Source organism: Phoenix dactylifera, chromosome 17, assembly GCF_009389715.1.
Source record: "Phoenix dactylifera cultivar Barhee BC4 chromosome 17, palm_55x_up_171113_PBpolish2nd_filt_p, whole genome shotgun sequence".
Lineage (NCBI taxonomy): Eukaryota > Viridiplantae > Streptophyta > Magnoliopsida > Arecales > Arecaceae > Phoenix > Phoenix dactylifera.
The window spans coordinates 13747573-13761698 of NC_052408.1; the positions used below are offsets into that span (position 1 = coordinate 13747573).

The window sequence follows — 14126 nt, forward strand, 5'->3', positions numbered from 1 at the left end:
CTATTTTTCTTTGACAAATATGGATATTAGTTAGATACTCAAATTTCTATTCATATCTAGATAGATTCGAATACAAATGGATCTACACAGATATTATCTAATCCACTTTTATCCTAATGAAATCCCATTAAAATTCAACTTCTTAATTTTATTCATTTCTCAACTTGTCTCTTGGTCTTAAAGAAATTACTACTTAAAAATTTTTAATTTTTTTGGGGAAAAAAAAAAGTGAAAACAGATGGTACCAGTGATACTGTATAGTTTCATAAAAATATCGGTACAGATAAGCGATCATGTACCATAATTCGCTACCGGATAGTGTACCATTTTTTAAAAAAATCATGGGGTAACGTGCAGCAATTGGCCGCGTGGGAGGAGGACTCACGCAAATCAAAGTACTAGCTAACAAAAATCTGGTATCCGGTTCATGTCAAGGTGATTTCGTGGGGGCCGTCCACTTGACCGATGTTTTGTTGTTAATTAAAAAAATTATCCACCAGCCATTGTTTTTAACAAAGCTTTAAATCTCTGACAAGCTGGCCCCCAACATGGCCACCTTGGTGGGGTTTCCTTTCTCATTAGTTAACGACTCTACCTAAATGTGGACTAATCATTTGAGTTCTTTTGAATCCAATGGAGTAGCCATCCAAAATCATTAGGATAGGACTAGGTCTATACTAGGTTTCAAAAAATATAAATTGTGCCACTAGCGCGGTCTAGATTCGAAACACGCGGGTATCGATTAAATGTTAAGGATCGGATGCCTCCCGCCTGGATACGCTCGGTGGAAATGCTATCTAGTTTAGGTGGCGCTGGGGTGACATACTCACACGTGAGGTGACCCACGGGTCGGAGGAGGTATGAGAAAAAATTTCTGCCCGTATCGAATATTCTCTGGTAGAAGGGAGACCCAGTGGGGACTGCTATGCGGATGAGATTTCCTCTCCCCCTCTCCTCTTTTTAACCAAAAAAAATAATATATATATATATATATATATATATATATATATATATATATATATATATATATATATATATATATATATATATATTGTAAGTAGTATCTACACATAACTCATCAAGTGTCCATGATTTTAAAAAAGGTAGGTGATTAAATATTCATCATCCATCTTGCAATACATGGATAGTGCACTGGCTTACACTGGACCTGGCTTGAGATTGGAGAGGAGCAAGTAGTTTGCTTATAAACAGCCACCGATTCTAGCTTGAGTTTTCAGATAGAACAATCCTTATGAACATTATTTTTCTAAGCTTTTGTGAAGATTGCAAGTTTAGAAATGTTCCTCAAAATATCTAGCTCGTTGTTGGAGAGCTAGAATGATTCACAGCAGCCAATACGTCTCATGGTAATGAAAATATATTATTCTGAGGTATATCATGATTCAGTCTTCAGTTTATATGTCATCGACCAATCCTCACATCTTTGTTGGAAAAGTTTCTTTTGCAGTTCCTTATATAAAGACTAAAAAAATAACAAATTTCCACCTATACAAATAAATTGTTGATAAAACTCCAAAATAGCATCTGCTTTTGACCTAATCTTGTTGTTCTCCTTTTCCAACTATATATTTACTGTTGTAGACTTCATGATGTGCAAGCCTTATGTATGAAGATGGAATGTATTCTTCATGCTGCATGCGAGTGGATTATAATCATGTCCATACGTACACAACCATATTTACCTGCATGTACATACGTACGTGTAGAATTTTATTTTGCTATACTCAGAAGGATCATGAGGTGTCATTGCTCCATGCACAAACCCTACTATATTTGTGGGTCCATGCAACCGGCATATTTTTATCTGGCTCTCTCCTAGCTTTCACTTGATCAACTGCATCACCAATGGGAAAACAACATCGAATACATTAGAATTTTGAAGGAGGATATGGTGGACTTGGGACACAGTTAACAAACCCTAATTTTTGGATCAATTTAGAAGATAAAGGGAAGACTAATTCTTGGAGCATTGGCAATATTATTGACACGGTCTCATGCCTTATTATAGAAGATGCCACTCTTTGTTCTGTGTCTTGCATCCACGATTTTTTTTTTTCTCAAAAAATTAAAAACTAAAAAAGGGGACCCAGCCCTTTGGAGATAGAATCATGATTCCAGCATCACTCTACTCTCCCTTGAGAGCACCAGTCTTAGCGGCAGTCAAGGATTGTTGCGACGCACCGAGTCACATAGGTGACACATGGAATTTTTGTAACACCTTAGAAGTGGGGAATGGAATTGTGGGGGAGAAATTAAACCTTCGAGGAGTGGCACCAGTGGCGTGGGAGGGTGTCACCCCTTACTGTAGGATATTCGGGCCATAATTAGCAGCAGCGAGGCTTTTCAGGCCAAGCACGAGTTTCAAAAGACTGACGGAGCCGTGGATTGGATGATCTCGTACGTGGCTAATCACTCTAGGGATGTCCTGTGGGTTAGAAAGAGGGAGTTGCCTAAAACGTTCCGTAATTTTTTGTTTTTTGATCTTTTTGAATATATCCATGCTAGAATTGTATAAATCATACGATTTAGTAAAAAATAATTAAAAAAAAAGAGAAGTCCAAATTTTTGAAGCATATGAACCACAAATGGCTGTGAGAACTGGAGAGCAGGACTGGTGCTGTTGATGGTGCCAGGTCACCTTGGCAGTGAGGTAGAAGCCCACCTCATAGGACATGCCCTCCATCTGAAGGGCATACCCGAAGACCCTATAGTATTTTCTTTTGTCACCCAAAACGTTATCATGATTGAACAGTATTGTTATTTCTCCACTATTATTCCTTTTCTATTATAATGACTAAGAACTATATACTATTTTATCCATATACCAATCTGAGACTGAACCTGGCAAATGATGGTTATCTTTTATGCTGCAATCTGGACTAAGAATTTCATGGAGGATAGATGTTTTCGTTCTATATTCATGACTTTTAAATAGTTTCTTAGTTAAATTTTAACTCTCGTAATTAGAAGTCAGGATCTTTAATTTGTAGTTTGCAATTATATTTGAGAGTTTCACTTCTAAATGATCTGTTGTTCACGTGTTGCAAGAAAATAGATGATTAAGCAGGGCTTTTTGACTACATATTGCGAGGTCTTGATCCAGTATACATGAATGGCAGGCGGTTTAGAACTAAATATTCTTGGTTTGGGTCTCTAGTCGAACCTTGAATCACTGAAGAACTAACCTTCATCAATAAATATATCAGTTTGAGTACACGAGAGATTTGACTGCGTGAGAAGTGCTGAATTTACTAAATATTATTATTTGTTTGGATGCTAAATCAGAAGTTTGCGTGCAGTGGATCCAAGTTAATCGATATTCTTTATAAATATTAAAAATACTTGTCAGCCACGAATTATTGATGCATGGAGCTAGAGATTTTTTTAGAAATATTGAGAAAAAAAAGAAGAAAACCCACTCACATTATAATTACCTATAGCCAAAATCTCTAAGTGAACTGGTGTAATCCAATGGTTAAGCCCCATGCACCATGAGTAGGAGCTACGAACTTTGCAAATAAAAAATAGCTCCCCACTTTCGGAGTACTATTATAGGACCAAGGTCCCCCACTATCTATATTGACTTGCAACCTGCAAACATCATATCTTCTATCCGATTCTAGATCTCATCTGAAAACATAGTCACATCAATTAAAAATAAAGATTTGGAGTTCAGAAAAAAAAATAGAAGAAATTTTGTCAAAAATTTGAAAATAATTAAAATAGCTAAAAATATAAAATAAGATAATAAAAACCAAAAATATAGACTTTCTAAAATATTTATATATTTATTTACTTCCAAAAAATATATAGAACAGTCAAGCAAGCAAAACAGATACTTTTAAAAAAAATCACTAGCAGCAATAGTATTTGATATTATTGAATTGCAGCACGTGAATATTTCTTGAATTATCTATCAATAACTCATCAAAAAATTATAAAATTTATGTATAATTCAAAAAAGAATAATCGAATAGCTTTGGATTACTTTGTTTATAAAGAATAGTTTGATTTATAAAAAAACGACTTCTTTTACTTTGTGACATTCGTCGGATGATGGAAGACTACAATACTTTTTAGGTATTGTATATGTATCGGAAGACAAATAGGAGCGCAACTTCTGGACACGGGACTCTCCTTTACTATTTTGTCACATTGTTTGATTTTGTTGGCTACATTCATATTAGAGTAGGGTAAGAAGCTATTGTACCAAAGGAGGAGGAGGAGGAGGAGGAGGAGGAGGAGGAGAATTTGATTTAAGTCTAACACTTAAACCCACTAACAATGTCCGGATCCGTAACGGCCATGAGCTGATGGCAACCCTGGTAAGCCTGGCCTCACTCCTCGGTGGTTTCCCGGCAATTCAATCCCAAATCCGGCGCCAATCAATCAACACGCGCCAACGACTTTCCCTCTCTCTTACGAATATCGTGGTCCCGGTGTAGCAGCACCGGGCCCCACCCTCCCATGTGCCCTTCCCCTCTCTCTCCACCGGCTCCTGCCGCTCAATCATTGGCCCCGTCGCACAAACCCCCACCGGCCCTTCCAAATCTCTGCCCCCCTTCCTATCTCTCTTAACTCCGTTACGCTATCCTCTCTCCCTTTCTCGTTATTCCAGGCTTATCCTAAGCTTATTCCACTGCAATGACGACGCCCGACGGGGGCACTAACGGCGGGCAGGCCCCGGGCGGGACGGCACAGCAGCAAGTGATGGCGGTGGGCGCGGCGGGCGCAAACGGCACGGCGCTGGCAGTCAAGAAGCCGCCGTCGAAGGACCGGCACAGCAAGGTGGACGGGCGTGGGCGGCGGATCCGGATGCCCATCGTCTGCGCTGCCCGCGTTTTCCAGCTGACCCGCGAGCTCGGACACAAGTCCGACGGACAGACCATCGAATGGCTCCTCCGCCAGGCCGAGCCCTCCATCATCGCCGCTACTGGCACCGGCACCACCCCCGCCTCGTTCTCCTCCGCCGCCGCTTCCCGCTCCGCGGCCACCCACTCCCTCTCCTCCCCCTCCTCCTCCTCCTCCGCCCCCGCCGACCACAAGACCCCCCACCACCTCCTCCCCTCGGCCGTTCCCCACCCTTTCATCCTCGGCAAGCGCCTCCGATCCGATGACGACTCCTCCGCCGACAAGGACGACTCCGCAGCCGCCGCAGGCGGCGCTAGCGGCCCTGTCATCGGGCCGGCTGGGGGCTTCTGGGCGGTGCCGGCCAGGCCGGACTTCGGGCAGCTGTGGAGCTTCGCGGGGCCGGAGATCCTCATGCCGCCGGCGGCGGGGGGCGTCACCGGGCGGTTCGCCGCCGCCCAGCCGGTCGGGGAGGCCTCGGCCGCTAGGGTGGGGAACTACTTGCCTATCGCCCAGGGGCACCTCAACCTGCTCGCCTCCTTGTCGGGGGCGCCCACGACTGCGGCCGCGGCGGGGAGGAGAGAGGACGAGTCTCGCTGATCGTTTCCGGTTCTTAGGGTTAGGGTTAGGGTTTTAGGATTCTTATAGTTGTTAGGTTTATAGTTGGGTCAAGAAAACGTCGGAGTTTGTGGAATTGAATGAATTAGTTCGCCCTGTGTCTTTTTCTTCTTTGTTTGTGAGGCTTGTTCAAGGAGGAGTGGAGAATTCGGGTCTGTGAAAGATAGGAGCTTCACTATTTCCTGTTCTGCTGAGGAGAATGTAGGATACTGAAGGTTTCATCACTCCTCTCTTCTTCCTACAAGCCGCCCAGTGTGCCCAAGAAAGGCTTCAATGGAAATTTAGGTTTCCTGGAAATAGATGGGTCTACAAGCTTAAGGAGTAGCATCGGAGTTCGGTTTGATTGAATAATTGGCAACGGGAATGTTAAAAGTTGGTTAATTTATCATCTTGGCGTCTGCAGAGAAGAATTTGGATTAATAAGTGATCTGAGGTGCTTGTAATGAAGAGAGCTTGGGAACCCCGTGATTTGTGACTGAAACTTGGGGTATCTTCCTCCATTCTCTCCATATATCTCTACGTCAAGTGTGAAAATGGCTGCAGAAAAACTTCTGTTGTAAGCCTGTAAGTTCTGTTAATTTAACTTCCATCTGTATCTTAGTCATTTTTCCTGGATTTATTAGTAAGGAAATAATGAGTGTATGTATGTACTTATGGATTGTTTGGAGTGTATGATGCAAATAAAAATGTGCCTGTTCTTGCTACTGCCTGGACTTGCATTTGTGTGCCGTATTATCTAATTAATTCACAAAGAAATAAATATTATCTCACATTTCTTCTCTCTCTTTTTTTGTGTGTGGTTTTTTTGGGGGTGGGGGCAGCGGGGTTGGGAGGGGCATCATCTTAGATAATGCTTTTTGTTCTATATAAACTGACAATTAGTGTTGAATTCTTGCTTTAAATGTAATAAAGTTTCATTACTTGAAGGATTTACACTAAATATTTCTACTTGTGATTTTTTTTAAAAAAAATTGGATCTATGTGATACTTGAAAAGATACAATTTTTGCTCATCTTGGGTGCTCATTTTTGGTTGATTTTAACTTCAGAGAAGGGAGAGCGAAATCAGTGATTGCACTAATTTCCCCTCAAATTGTTGAATTCTTCTATGAATGAAAAATTTAAAGCATCTTGATAAGTTAAGAATCATTAAAATATCTGAACCATATGTTTTATATATGATTGCGAGAAAGTAAAATCAGAGCAAAAGAGATTATTAGAATAAACTTGAGGACCTGCAATATTCTCTGTTATAGTATTTCGCTTCTCTAAAACTACTATTTAAGATGCAAATGTGGGAGCAAAGGATAATTTCATCGAGCATTTGGACCTTAATTATTAAGCCCAGTCAAACTATTTGGATCAGCTTTGAAAGTTCCCATTCATCTGCACTTGAATTTGGAGTTTATATTACAAGTTACTTGTTCACTATCAGAACCTTTTGGATTGTTTAACCATTCATCTATTTTATGATTATGACTTAGCAAACAATATGCAATTATGAACACCGGTACTAGTTGATTAGACCATTGTGTAGAGATTCTAGTATTCGCACAGGCATGAGCAGTGAATGAGGATCCATAGAGCTGAGCCCAAAGAGTTGGGGTAAGGTTGGCTGGTTATTGTTATAATTCCCTAGGCACAAGCATCACCTCTTGCACAATCAATGATTGACTTTGTGATTCAGGACGAAGGGATCTTAGGAGTTCTTGACTAGCAAGTACTAAAAGGGCATAAATGGGCACATGTACATTACACTATTATAGTCTTACAAGTGCTGGAAGAGTCTTAGTTTCAGAAGTCTCATTTTGTTGCCTTTGCGCAAGTTGCAACATTTTGGGGTGAATAGGTGGCTGCGAGTCTCAAATCTCAAGTATAGTTCCACACAGCATTTATTCTGATGTTTAGATATTTCCTTCTAGGCAATGAAATTACTGGGGTTGTCATTGCAGTTAGACTCTTTTGGTATAGACTGAAAAATATGTTTTTTTTGTTGTATCATGTAATGGGCAGGAGAAGGGTTGGGGTCTAATTTCAGAGTATTTTGACATGCTGGCTTTAATTGTGCTGGAGCAGATGTTTCCTTTCTTATTCTACCACCATTTTCTCAGCCTCTAATTTTATCCTTTTAGAAAAAGAAAAGGAAAAAGAAAAAGTGGAGGGTTATAAGCATTCTCCCTCTACCTGTGGTCCACCAACCCCAGTCTCTCCTTTGATGTGCTCTGATGTTGCAAAATAGTCACATGAATTGTCAAAGGAAATCATTCTTCCTCTATGACCGATCCATGTTCGTATTTATTTGTGCTTACGATATTAAACAAGCATGTTTGCCATGGTCATTTACTCTTGTACATCCAAGCACAAACAAACTACTTTAGCTTTGTTACTTGAAGTTGGTTTGTTTATAAAAGGTAGCTTTCTTCATTCTCCTTTCTGATTTTAGAGGAAAAATTTTCATGAGAAAAAGTTGCAGTTAGTCTCATTTGAACTCAATAAAATACAAAACTATGTGCACATCAATGTGGCTATTACATCCAGGGCATTTGATGGCAGAGGATGTATTTTTCTCAATCAAATCAAGCAGTAGTATAAGTCCATGTTTTGCAACATGGTCAATATTCTTGCATATCTAGATTTAACCTTAGTTTTCAGCATGTTAAGTAACAAAATATCTTGCAGTTTTCTCTTTGATGGTAGACTATCTCTAACAAGACCATCCCCCAGTAGTATGGCAACAAATAACATTGCTTCAAAACAGAGTATGTCATGGATCCTAGAGAGCTTTGCTTTCAGCAGATTTAAGTTTCAGATTATTTGTTCTTATCATAACAATTTCAGTGGGTGGAACCAATTTTTCCACCATAATATTTGGAAAACTGGTTAGATTCCTTTATTTATGAATTGCCTTTTATTTATTTTATCTGGTTTCAGCAAGTACTGTGGTTGGTGATCCCATCAAGTGGGTTTCTTTTAATTTTTTGTTTCCACCTAGTTATTGTCTTTTCTAGTGGACTTTTGAGGATTACTGGGGCCCTATATCGAACTAATCATAGAAAAAGTCGGCTCAACCTATTCATTCCAGCTTTGAGATATGATATGCAGGATGAGCAACTTTCACATTGACAGCACCGGTTCTTGGTTTGGTGGGAAAAAGCTTCGGCTTTGAGAAACTTCCATAGGGCTCATTTGGTTTGCGGAAAATATTTTCCCTCCTATAAATATGATTCATGAGAAATAAATTTTTAGGAAGAAAATGCCTAGAAAAGTACTTTTGGCATGTTTGGTTGACCATGGGAAAGTGACAAATTTTCAAAGTGCTTATGTTTGGTTGGCCATCCACTTTCCTAGGAAAGATATATATAATTTTTATTATGCCCTTAATAAAAATTAGGTATTTAATGTCTTTTTAATGCTTCTTTAATGCTGAAGGGTCTTTTTAGAAAAAAATAAAAATGGAGTGATTTCCGCCTCATGGGAAAGACTTTTCCATAAAATGTGGGAATCATATTTTCATGGGAATACAACTTTTCCATCTCTCTCCTTTGAAAACTCCAACCAAATAAGAGGCATCTCATTACTTTTTCGTTGACCATACTTTTTCTCCTTATTTTCCCGCGAACCAAACGAGCCCATATTGGCAGCACTAGTTCTTTGGTTTGGCGGAAAAAAGCAATATAGTGTTGGCTGTGACTACTTACGATGGGAGTCGGCCAAAGATTACGGCTTCAAAAGAGTCAAACGTCCAGGAAAAAAATGAGGCACCGCCCATAGACTGGGCTCGAAGTCTGGGGTCACCTTTCTCGGAATAGCGGTGATAGTCTTGTATGAGTTGTTGAGGAGAAAAAGAGGTTCTTTGACAAAGCTCCTCTAAGTAGGGGAGGTTCTGTTTTCCCACACTGGAAAGCTGGTCTTGGGTTTTGAGACAGGTAAATTCTTGCATCATTCCACTAGAACAACTCTGTATCAATTCAGCATTGGTTGAATTGAAGAATTCTATGATAAGCCGGGATTGAAGGTTTAGCGGGAAAAAAAGGCCTTGGTCTTGGACATCTCGAGGGAGAATAATTCGTAGGTGGATTATTGACTGACCATACCCATGAAGATTGCGTGGGCTTCTAAGGCAGAGTTGAGGATAGCAGGCAGATGAGAAACTAAGTATAAAGAAGAATATGAATTCCAACTATTTAAGTCCGACACTACTTGATTATGTATTTTACGCTATATTTTAACCTAATATATTATAATATTTTTTCCAACAGTAAAGATAAAAGGATTTTTTCCTAGAGAAAAATGAAACAAAAAAAAAAAAAAAATGCAGACATGCACAAACGTGCTTTTTGTGGCTATAAAAAATCAAAAGAATTATACATAGCCATCGAACCAAAAATATGGAGCCATACATATTTGGTCCCCATGCAGGGTCGGACTACACACCTTCAGTTTCCAAGACTAACGCTCTGCCACTGAGATATAGGGACTTTTCTTTTTAATTAATGCAAAGAGAACTATAAGATATAATCTTCCATCTCAACTATAAAACCACAACTATTGAAATTTCAAATACATATACCAATATATGGAATGCTCAATAGAGAGTAGGGTCGGTGGAACTGCCTCAAATCGGACGGTTTTGATCAATTTCGAACCATACGGGTAGCCTACCGGTATGGTTATGGCAATAAAAATGAAAATCGTTGTTGGAGGCGGAGAAGAAGAAGAAAAGAGAGCGAGTGGGGAGGGATTTGTTAGGAAGAGATTAGGGTAAGAAATCTATGCTTGAGAAGTTTGAAACATCCAATACATATTACAAAAATTAAATCATGAATGACAAGAACTTGATAGTTAATCATATAAAAATAATGTAGCAAAACTTGAAAAAATTCCCTACTTAAAATTAAGTATAAATAGCCACAAAAGTTCTGATATTTCTTTTATATATTTTTTCAATTGAAGGATGTGTGCATAAAACTAATATTGTGTGTATATATGTATGTAGATGCATGTATAAATGTCCATATGTATACATATGGGAGTGTGTGTTTATGAAATAAACTAGAGAATTATGCAGGTTTGTGTAGATATAATCGGAAAGTTTTAATGGTTTGACTTTGATTCCGCACCCAACCAACTCATTACAAGATCAGATCTGGTCCTGGCCGTGGTTTAGTCGGGTCTAAATTGGGTGTCCGATTTGCGGGTTTGATCCACAGCCCTAACCTGCACCATTGCAATTGCATTTTGTTGGTTGCAGTACGGCCTTTTGGGTTGCTCATCAGAATCCTTTCTAAACAATCATTTACAAACCTTTTGAGTTGCTTTTGATAAATAATAGCAATATCCATCTTTGGCTTTTAAAATATCATCATCCACTGTCTTTTTTTTTTTTTGGCGCACCATCATCTACTCTTTTCAATAATGTCCCTTCCCACTACTTATTGTCAACTACTTTCTGTTTTTTTTTTTGAAATTCCTTTTTTTGTTCTTTTTTGGCAAATGAGCTTTGAGCTTTTAAAGTTAGATGCCCACCTTGAGCCGAAGGGTTTATAATCCTTGGATACAAAACAGAATTCATTACTTGGAATCTATTCCTATCACTGTCCCATGGAGTTGATGAACAAGGTTGGCCTACTTTAATCTTTTTTCCCTACGGAGGGAGCCCATGCAAACCATGGTGCAGGGTCTTTCGCTTCTTTGGATTCCTCTTGTTCATTTAACATTTTTCATAGCTATAACAACACAAATCTCATGAATCTTTCCAGATTCCTTAAATTTCCCTGCTTGTGCTGGGGATGCCTTGCATGTCTACAAGTTCGAACACACAGGCCAGACAGATAGATTACAGAAAATTACTGCTTTCCAAATAATTCCAATCTCATGCAAATCCTTTCTTATAGTTCATGGCACGCAGATAAGCAAACCAGATATACCAGAGAGGAGGTCGTCACCCTCGCCCGGCCCCTTCATCAGAGCAGAAGTCTCCGGCTCTGAGCGGTGTTGGTTGCCCACAGTGCTGCGCCATAGATGACGACGTTCCCGTCCCCTTGGAGGACCAGACGGTAGGTGTTGGGCCCTGGGGCGCTGCCGCTGGTCCACACCACATCGCTCCCGGAGAAGATGACCAGGTTGCCATTTTCCTGCAGCGTGGCCCGGCACGAGCTGCCCTTGCCGTCGGTCCCCGACGACCACAGCGGCCGGTTCCCGTTCACGTACAGCACCAGGTTGCAGTCCCCCTGCATGATAAATCGATACGGCCCCTTCTCCAGATACTGGCCGACTTCGAGGCTCTGGCCGTCGAACAATGTGTCCTTGGCGACTGCCGTCGTCGCCAGGAGGCCCAGGACCAGCGCCATGACCTTCATGCTTTGGCCAGCCATTATGGTGTTCCTCTCTCTCTCTCTCTCTTTATTTGCAGTTTCATAGTCACCTTCGTCTGGTTTTATGGACTCGTATTTGCGGCCGCGAGACTTTGGAAAGTCGACGGGCCTCGAGTCCTCTAGGGTTGGCGAGGAGTGGGCTCCTCGATGGCGTTGGGCGTTTGTCTGTCGTGCGGGAATCGTTTGACTGCTGAAGGTGGGCGGTTCTTGGATTTTGTGCGTCCAATGTGATCCAATCAATCGAAGTTTGAAATTATTGGCCATAGAGAAACTAAGTACTATGAGATCCAACCATTTAAATCCTACACTAGTTGATTATGTATTTTACACTATATTCTAACCTAATATATTATATATATTTTTTTTCAATAGTAAAGATCAAAGGATTTTTTCCTGGAGAAAAATGAAACAAGAAAAATTGTAGACATACACAACCGTGCTTTTTGTGGGTACAGAAAATCAAAAAAATTATACATAGCCATCAAACCAAAAGTATGTAGCCATACATAAGTGTATTAAAAAGTTAAAAACAACAAAAATGAATTTTGCCCCCATGCAGGATCGAACTACAGACCTTCAGTTTACAAGACTGACGCTCTACCACTGAGCTATAGGGGCTTCATCGTGGGTTACTGCAAAGATAATTATAAGATATAATATACCATCTCAACTCCTCTTGAAATTTCGAATGCACATACCAATATATGGAATGCTCAAAACATTCTAATATTGCTGGAAGAATTGCTTGCAGAGCATTTTTAATGTCCTCGTCAAATTTGTCAAGACATGTTTGTAAGTTGGAATATTAAAATTTTAATTCAGTAACGAATATATTCCATCAAAAGTCAGAGAAACCTTATGACTTTCACATATTTATATCAGCTGAGGACGCAAAGTAGCAGCTCAGAGAGGCCAGGCCCATCGTCATTGATGTTGAACCACTGGTCAAGGATTTTGCAAGCAGATGGAAGGCTGCAATTGAGCTTATACACAAAGATGTGATTGCTTCTTTCAGCAATTTTTTGTGTGGAATGGAGATCCTCAAAGCTGCATTGAAATCAAAAAATACTCAAGGACCTTTTAGTTCTCCAGTTCTTTTGAATATACTGGAAATCCATGGAGACCAGCATTGCAAATATCAAGGGAAGGGATAAAAGTTTCAGTTGATAACAGGGCTGTTGCCATGTTATCTGCCATTTTTTTCGAATGGCCTTTTCAATTATTGTTAGTTATTTTTGTCCAGTTGACAGCCTACAGTTTAGTACGGGATCATTGGGCGTGTATTAACAATGAACACAATTAAAGGAGGGGATGTTAGAGTTGGATTTTATTTGTACTTGTATGTAACTATACCATTTCCTCATTGCCCTGGGCATGCCTACAAGAAGCAATTTTTTGATGGCTGGAGCCATGCGACTGCTCGATTTGTTCAAAAAGCTGCTCGAGTTTGCTCAATGGCTCTGAAGTTATTTCCATCTTGGACAGAACATTGAGCTACTTGAAACTCATTCCTTTTCATCCATGGACGACCAAAACAAGATGATTGTAATACCTTAAAGCATCTTTCATAGCTTTAGATATCGTTAACATTTAATATTAGTGCTTTATCTTATGAGCAAACAGGACATGCATATGCTGACCTGCAGAAATATTTTTTATCCTCTTTGTGGAGAACAATGGGGGGAATGCCATCAATCACTTTGTAGAAGTGGTGAAAAATTAAGCATGAAATAGCGTGGATTAATTTAGTGGGTATATGGTGATTTTACTGACATAATTTTCTGACATCTGATATGTTACTCTGTAATCTGGAGACCTCAGCGCACGGTCTTTTTTCAGCAGGATGCAAGGTCTTGGACTTCATGCCAAAGGCAAACAGCGAGAACATCACCCTCTTTGATTCCAGGTGGATTCATTCTCATGGTGGCTTAGCTAGAGCCGAAGTCCCGTGCATTTGGCAAAATAGGGAGTAGGATTGGCGGAATCGTTCCAAATCAGAGAGAGGTTGAGAGAGAGAGGCCGACGGAGGGGCGTAAAGTGGAAGCCGTATTCGAAACAGGGATCAACCGCAACTTCCCCTTTTTGCCCCGGCGCCGGCCTTCACCGGCTTCCCTACCTCCCTCCTTCGATCTGTCTCTCTTCCGCTCTCGTTCTTCCTCTTCCCTATCTTTTCTACTATCGGCATGGTATGGTGCAGGCCTGTATTGACTCGTCCTGCCGGAGAACCGATACGGTGCCCATACCGTTTCCACCGATCTTGATAGAG

At 40.3% G+C, this 14126-nt stretch overlaps 2 protein-coding genes and 1 non-coding gene across 3 annotated transcripts; 1 reads left to right on the forward strand and 2 right to left on the reverse strand.

Annotated features, from left to right (window-relative positions):
- Positions 1–4478: 4478 nt before the first annotated feature.
- LOC103716697 (transcription factor TCP7-like) lies at positions 4479–6191 on the forward strand. Its single transcript, XM_008804801.4, has one exon. The coding sequence runs from the start codon at positions 4666–4668 to the stop codon at positions 5467–5469; it is 804 nt and encodes a 267-aa protein (XP_008803023.1). The 5' UTR covers positions 4479–4665; the 3' UTR covers positions 5470–6191.
- A 5000-nt stretch (positions 6192–11191) lies between these two features.
- Positions 11192–11932, reverse strand: LOC103716685 (mannose-specific lectin-like). The gene has a single exon (XM_008804791.4). The coding sequence runs from the start codon at positions 11858–11860 to the stop codon at positions 11450–11452; it is 411 nt and encodes a 136-aa protein (XP_008803013.1). The 5' UTR covers positions 11861–11932; the 3' UTR covers positions 11192–11449.
- Positions 11933–12406: 474 nt separating this feature from the next.
- TRNAT-UGU lies at positions 12407–12478 on the reverse strand. Its single transcript has one exon. It is a non-coding gene; the product is annotated as a tRNA-Thr (tRNA).
- Between the last annotated feature and the right edge of the window lie 1648 nt (positions 12479–14126).

What these genes read in the sequence shown, in the direction of transcription:
- LOC103716697 (XM_008804801.4), top strand. Translation starts at nt 4,666, where the DNA reads ATGACGACGCCCGACGGGGGCACTAACGGCGGGCAGGCCCCGGGCGGG.
- LOC103716685 (XM_008804791.4), bottom strand. Translation starts at nt 11,860, where the DNA reads ATGGCTGGCCAAAGCATGAAGGTCATGGCGCTGGTCCTGGGCCTCCTG.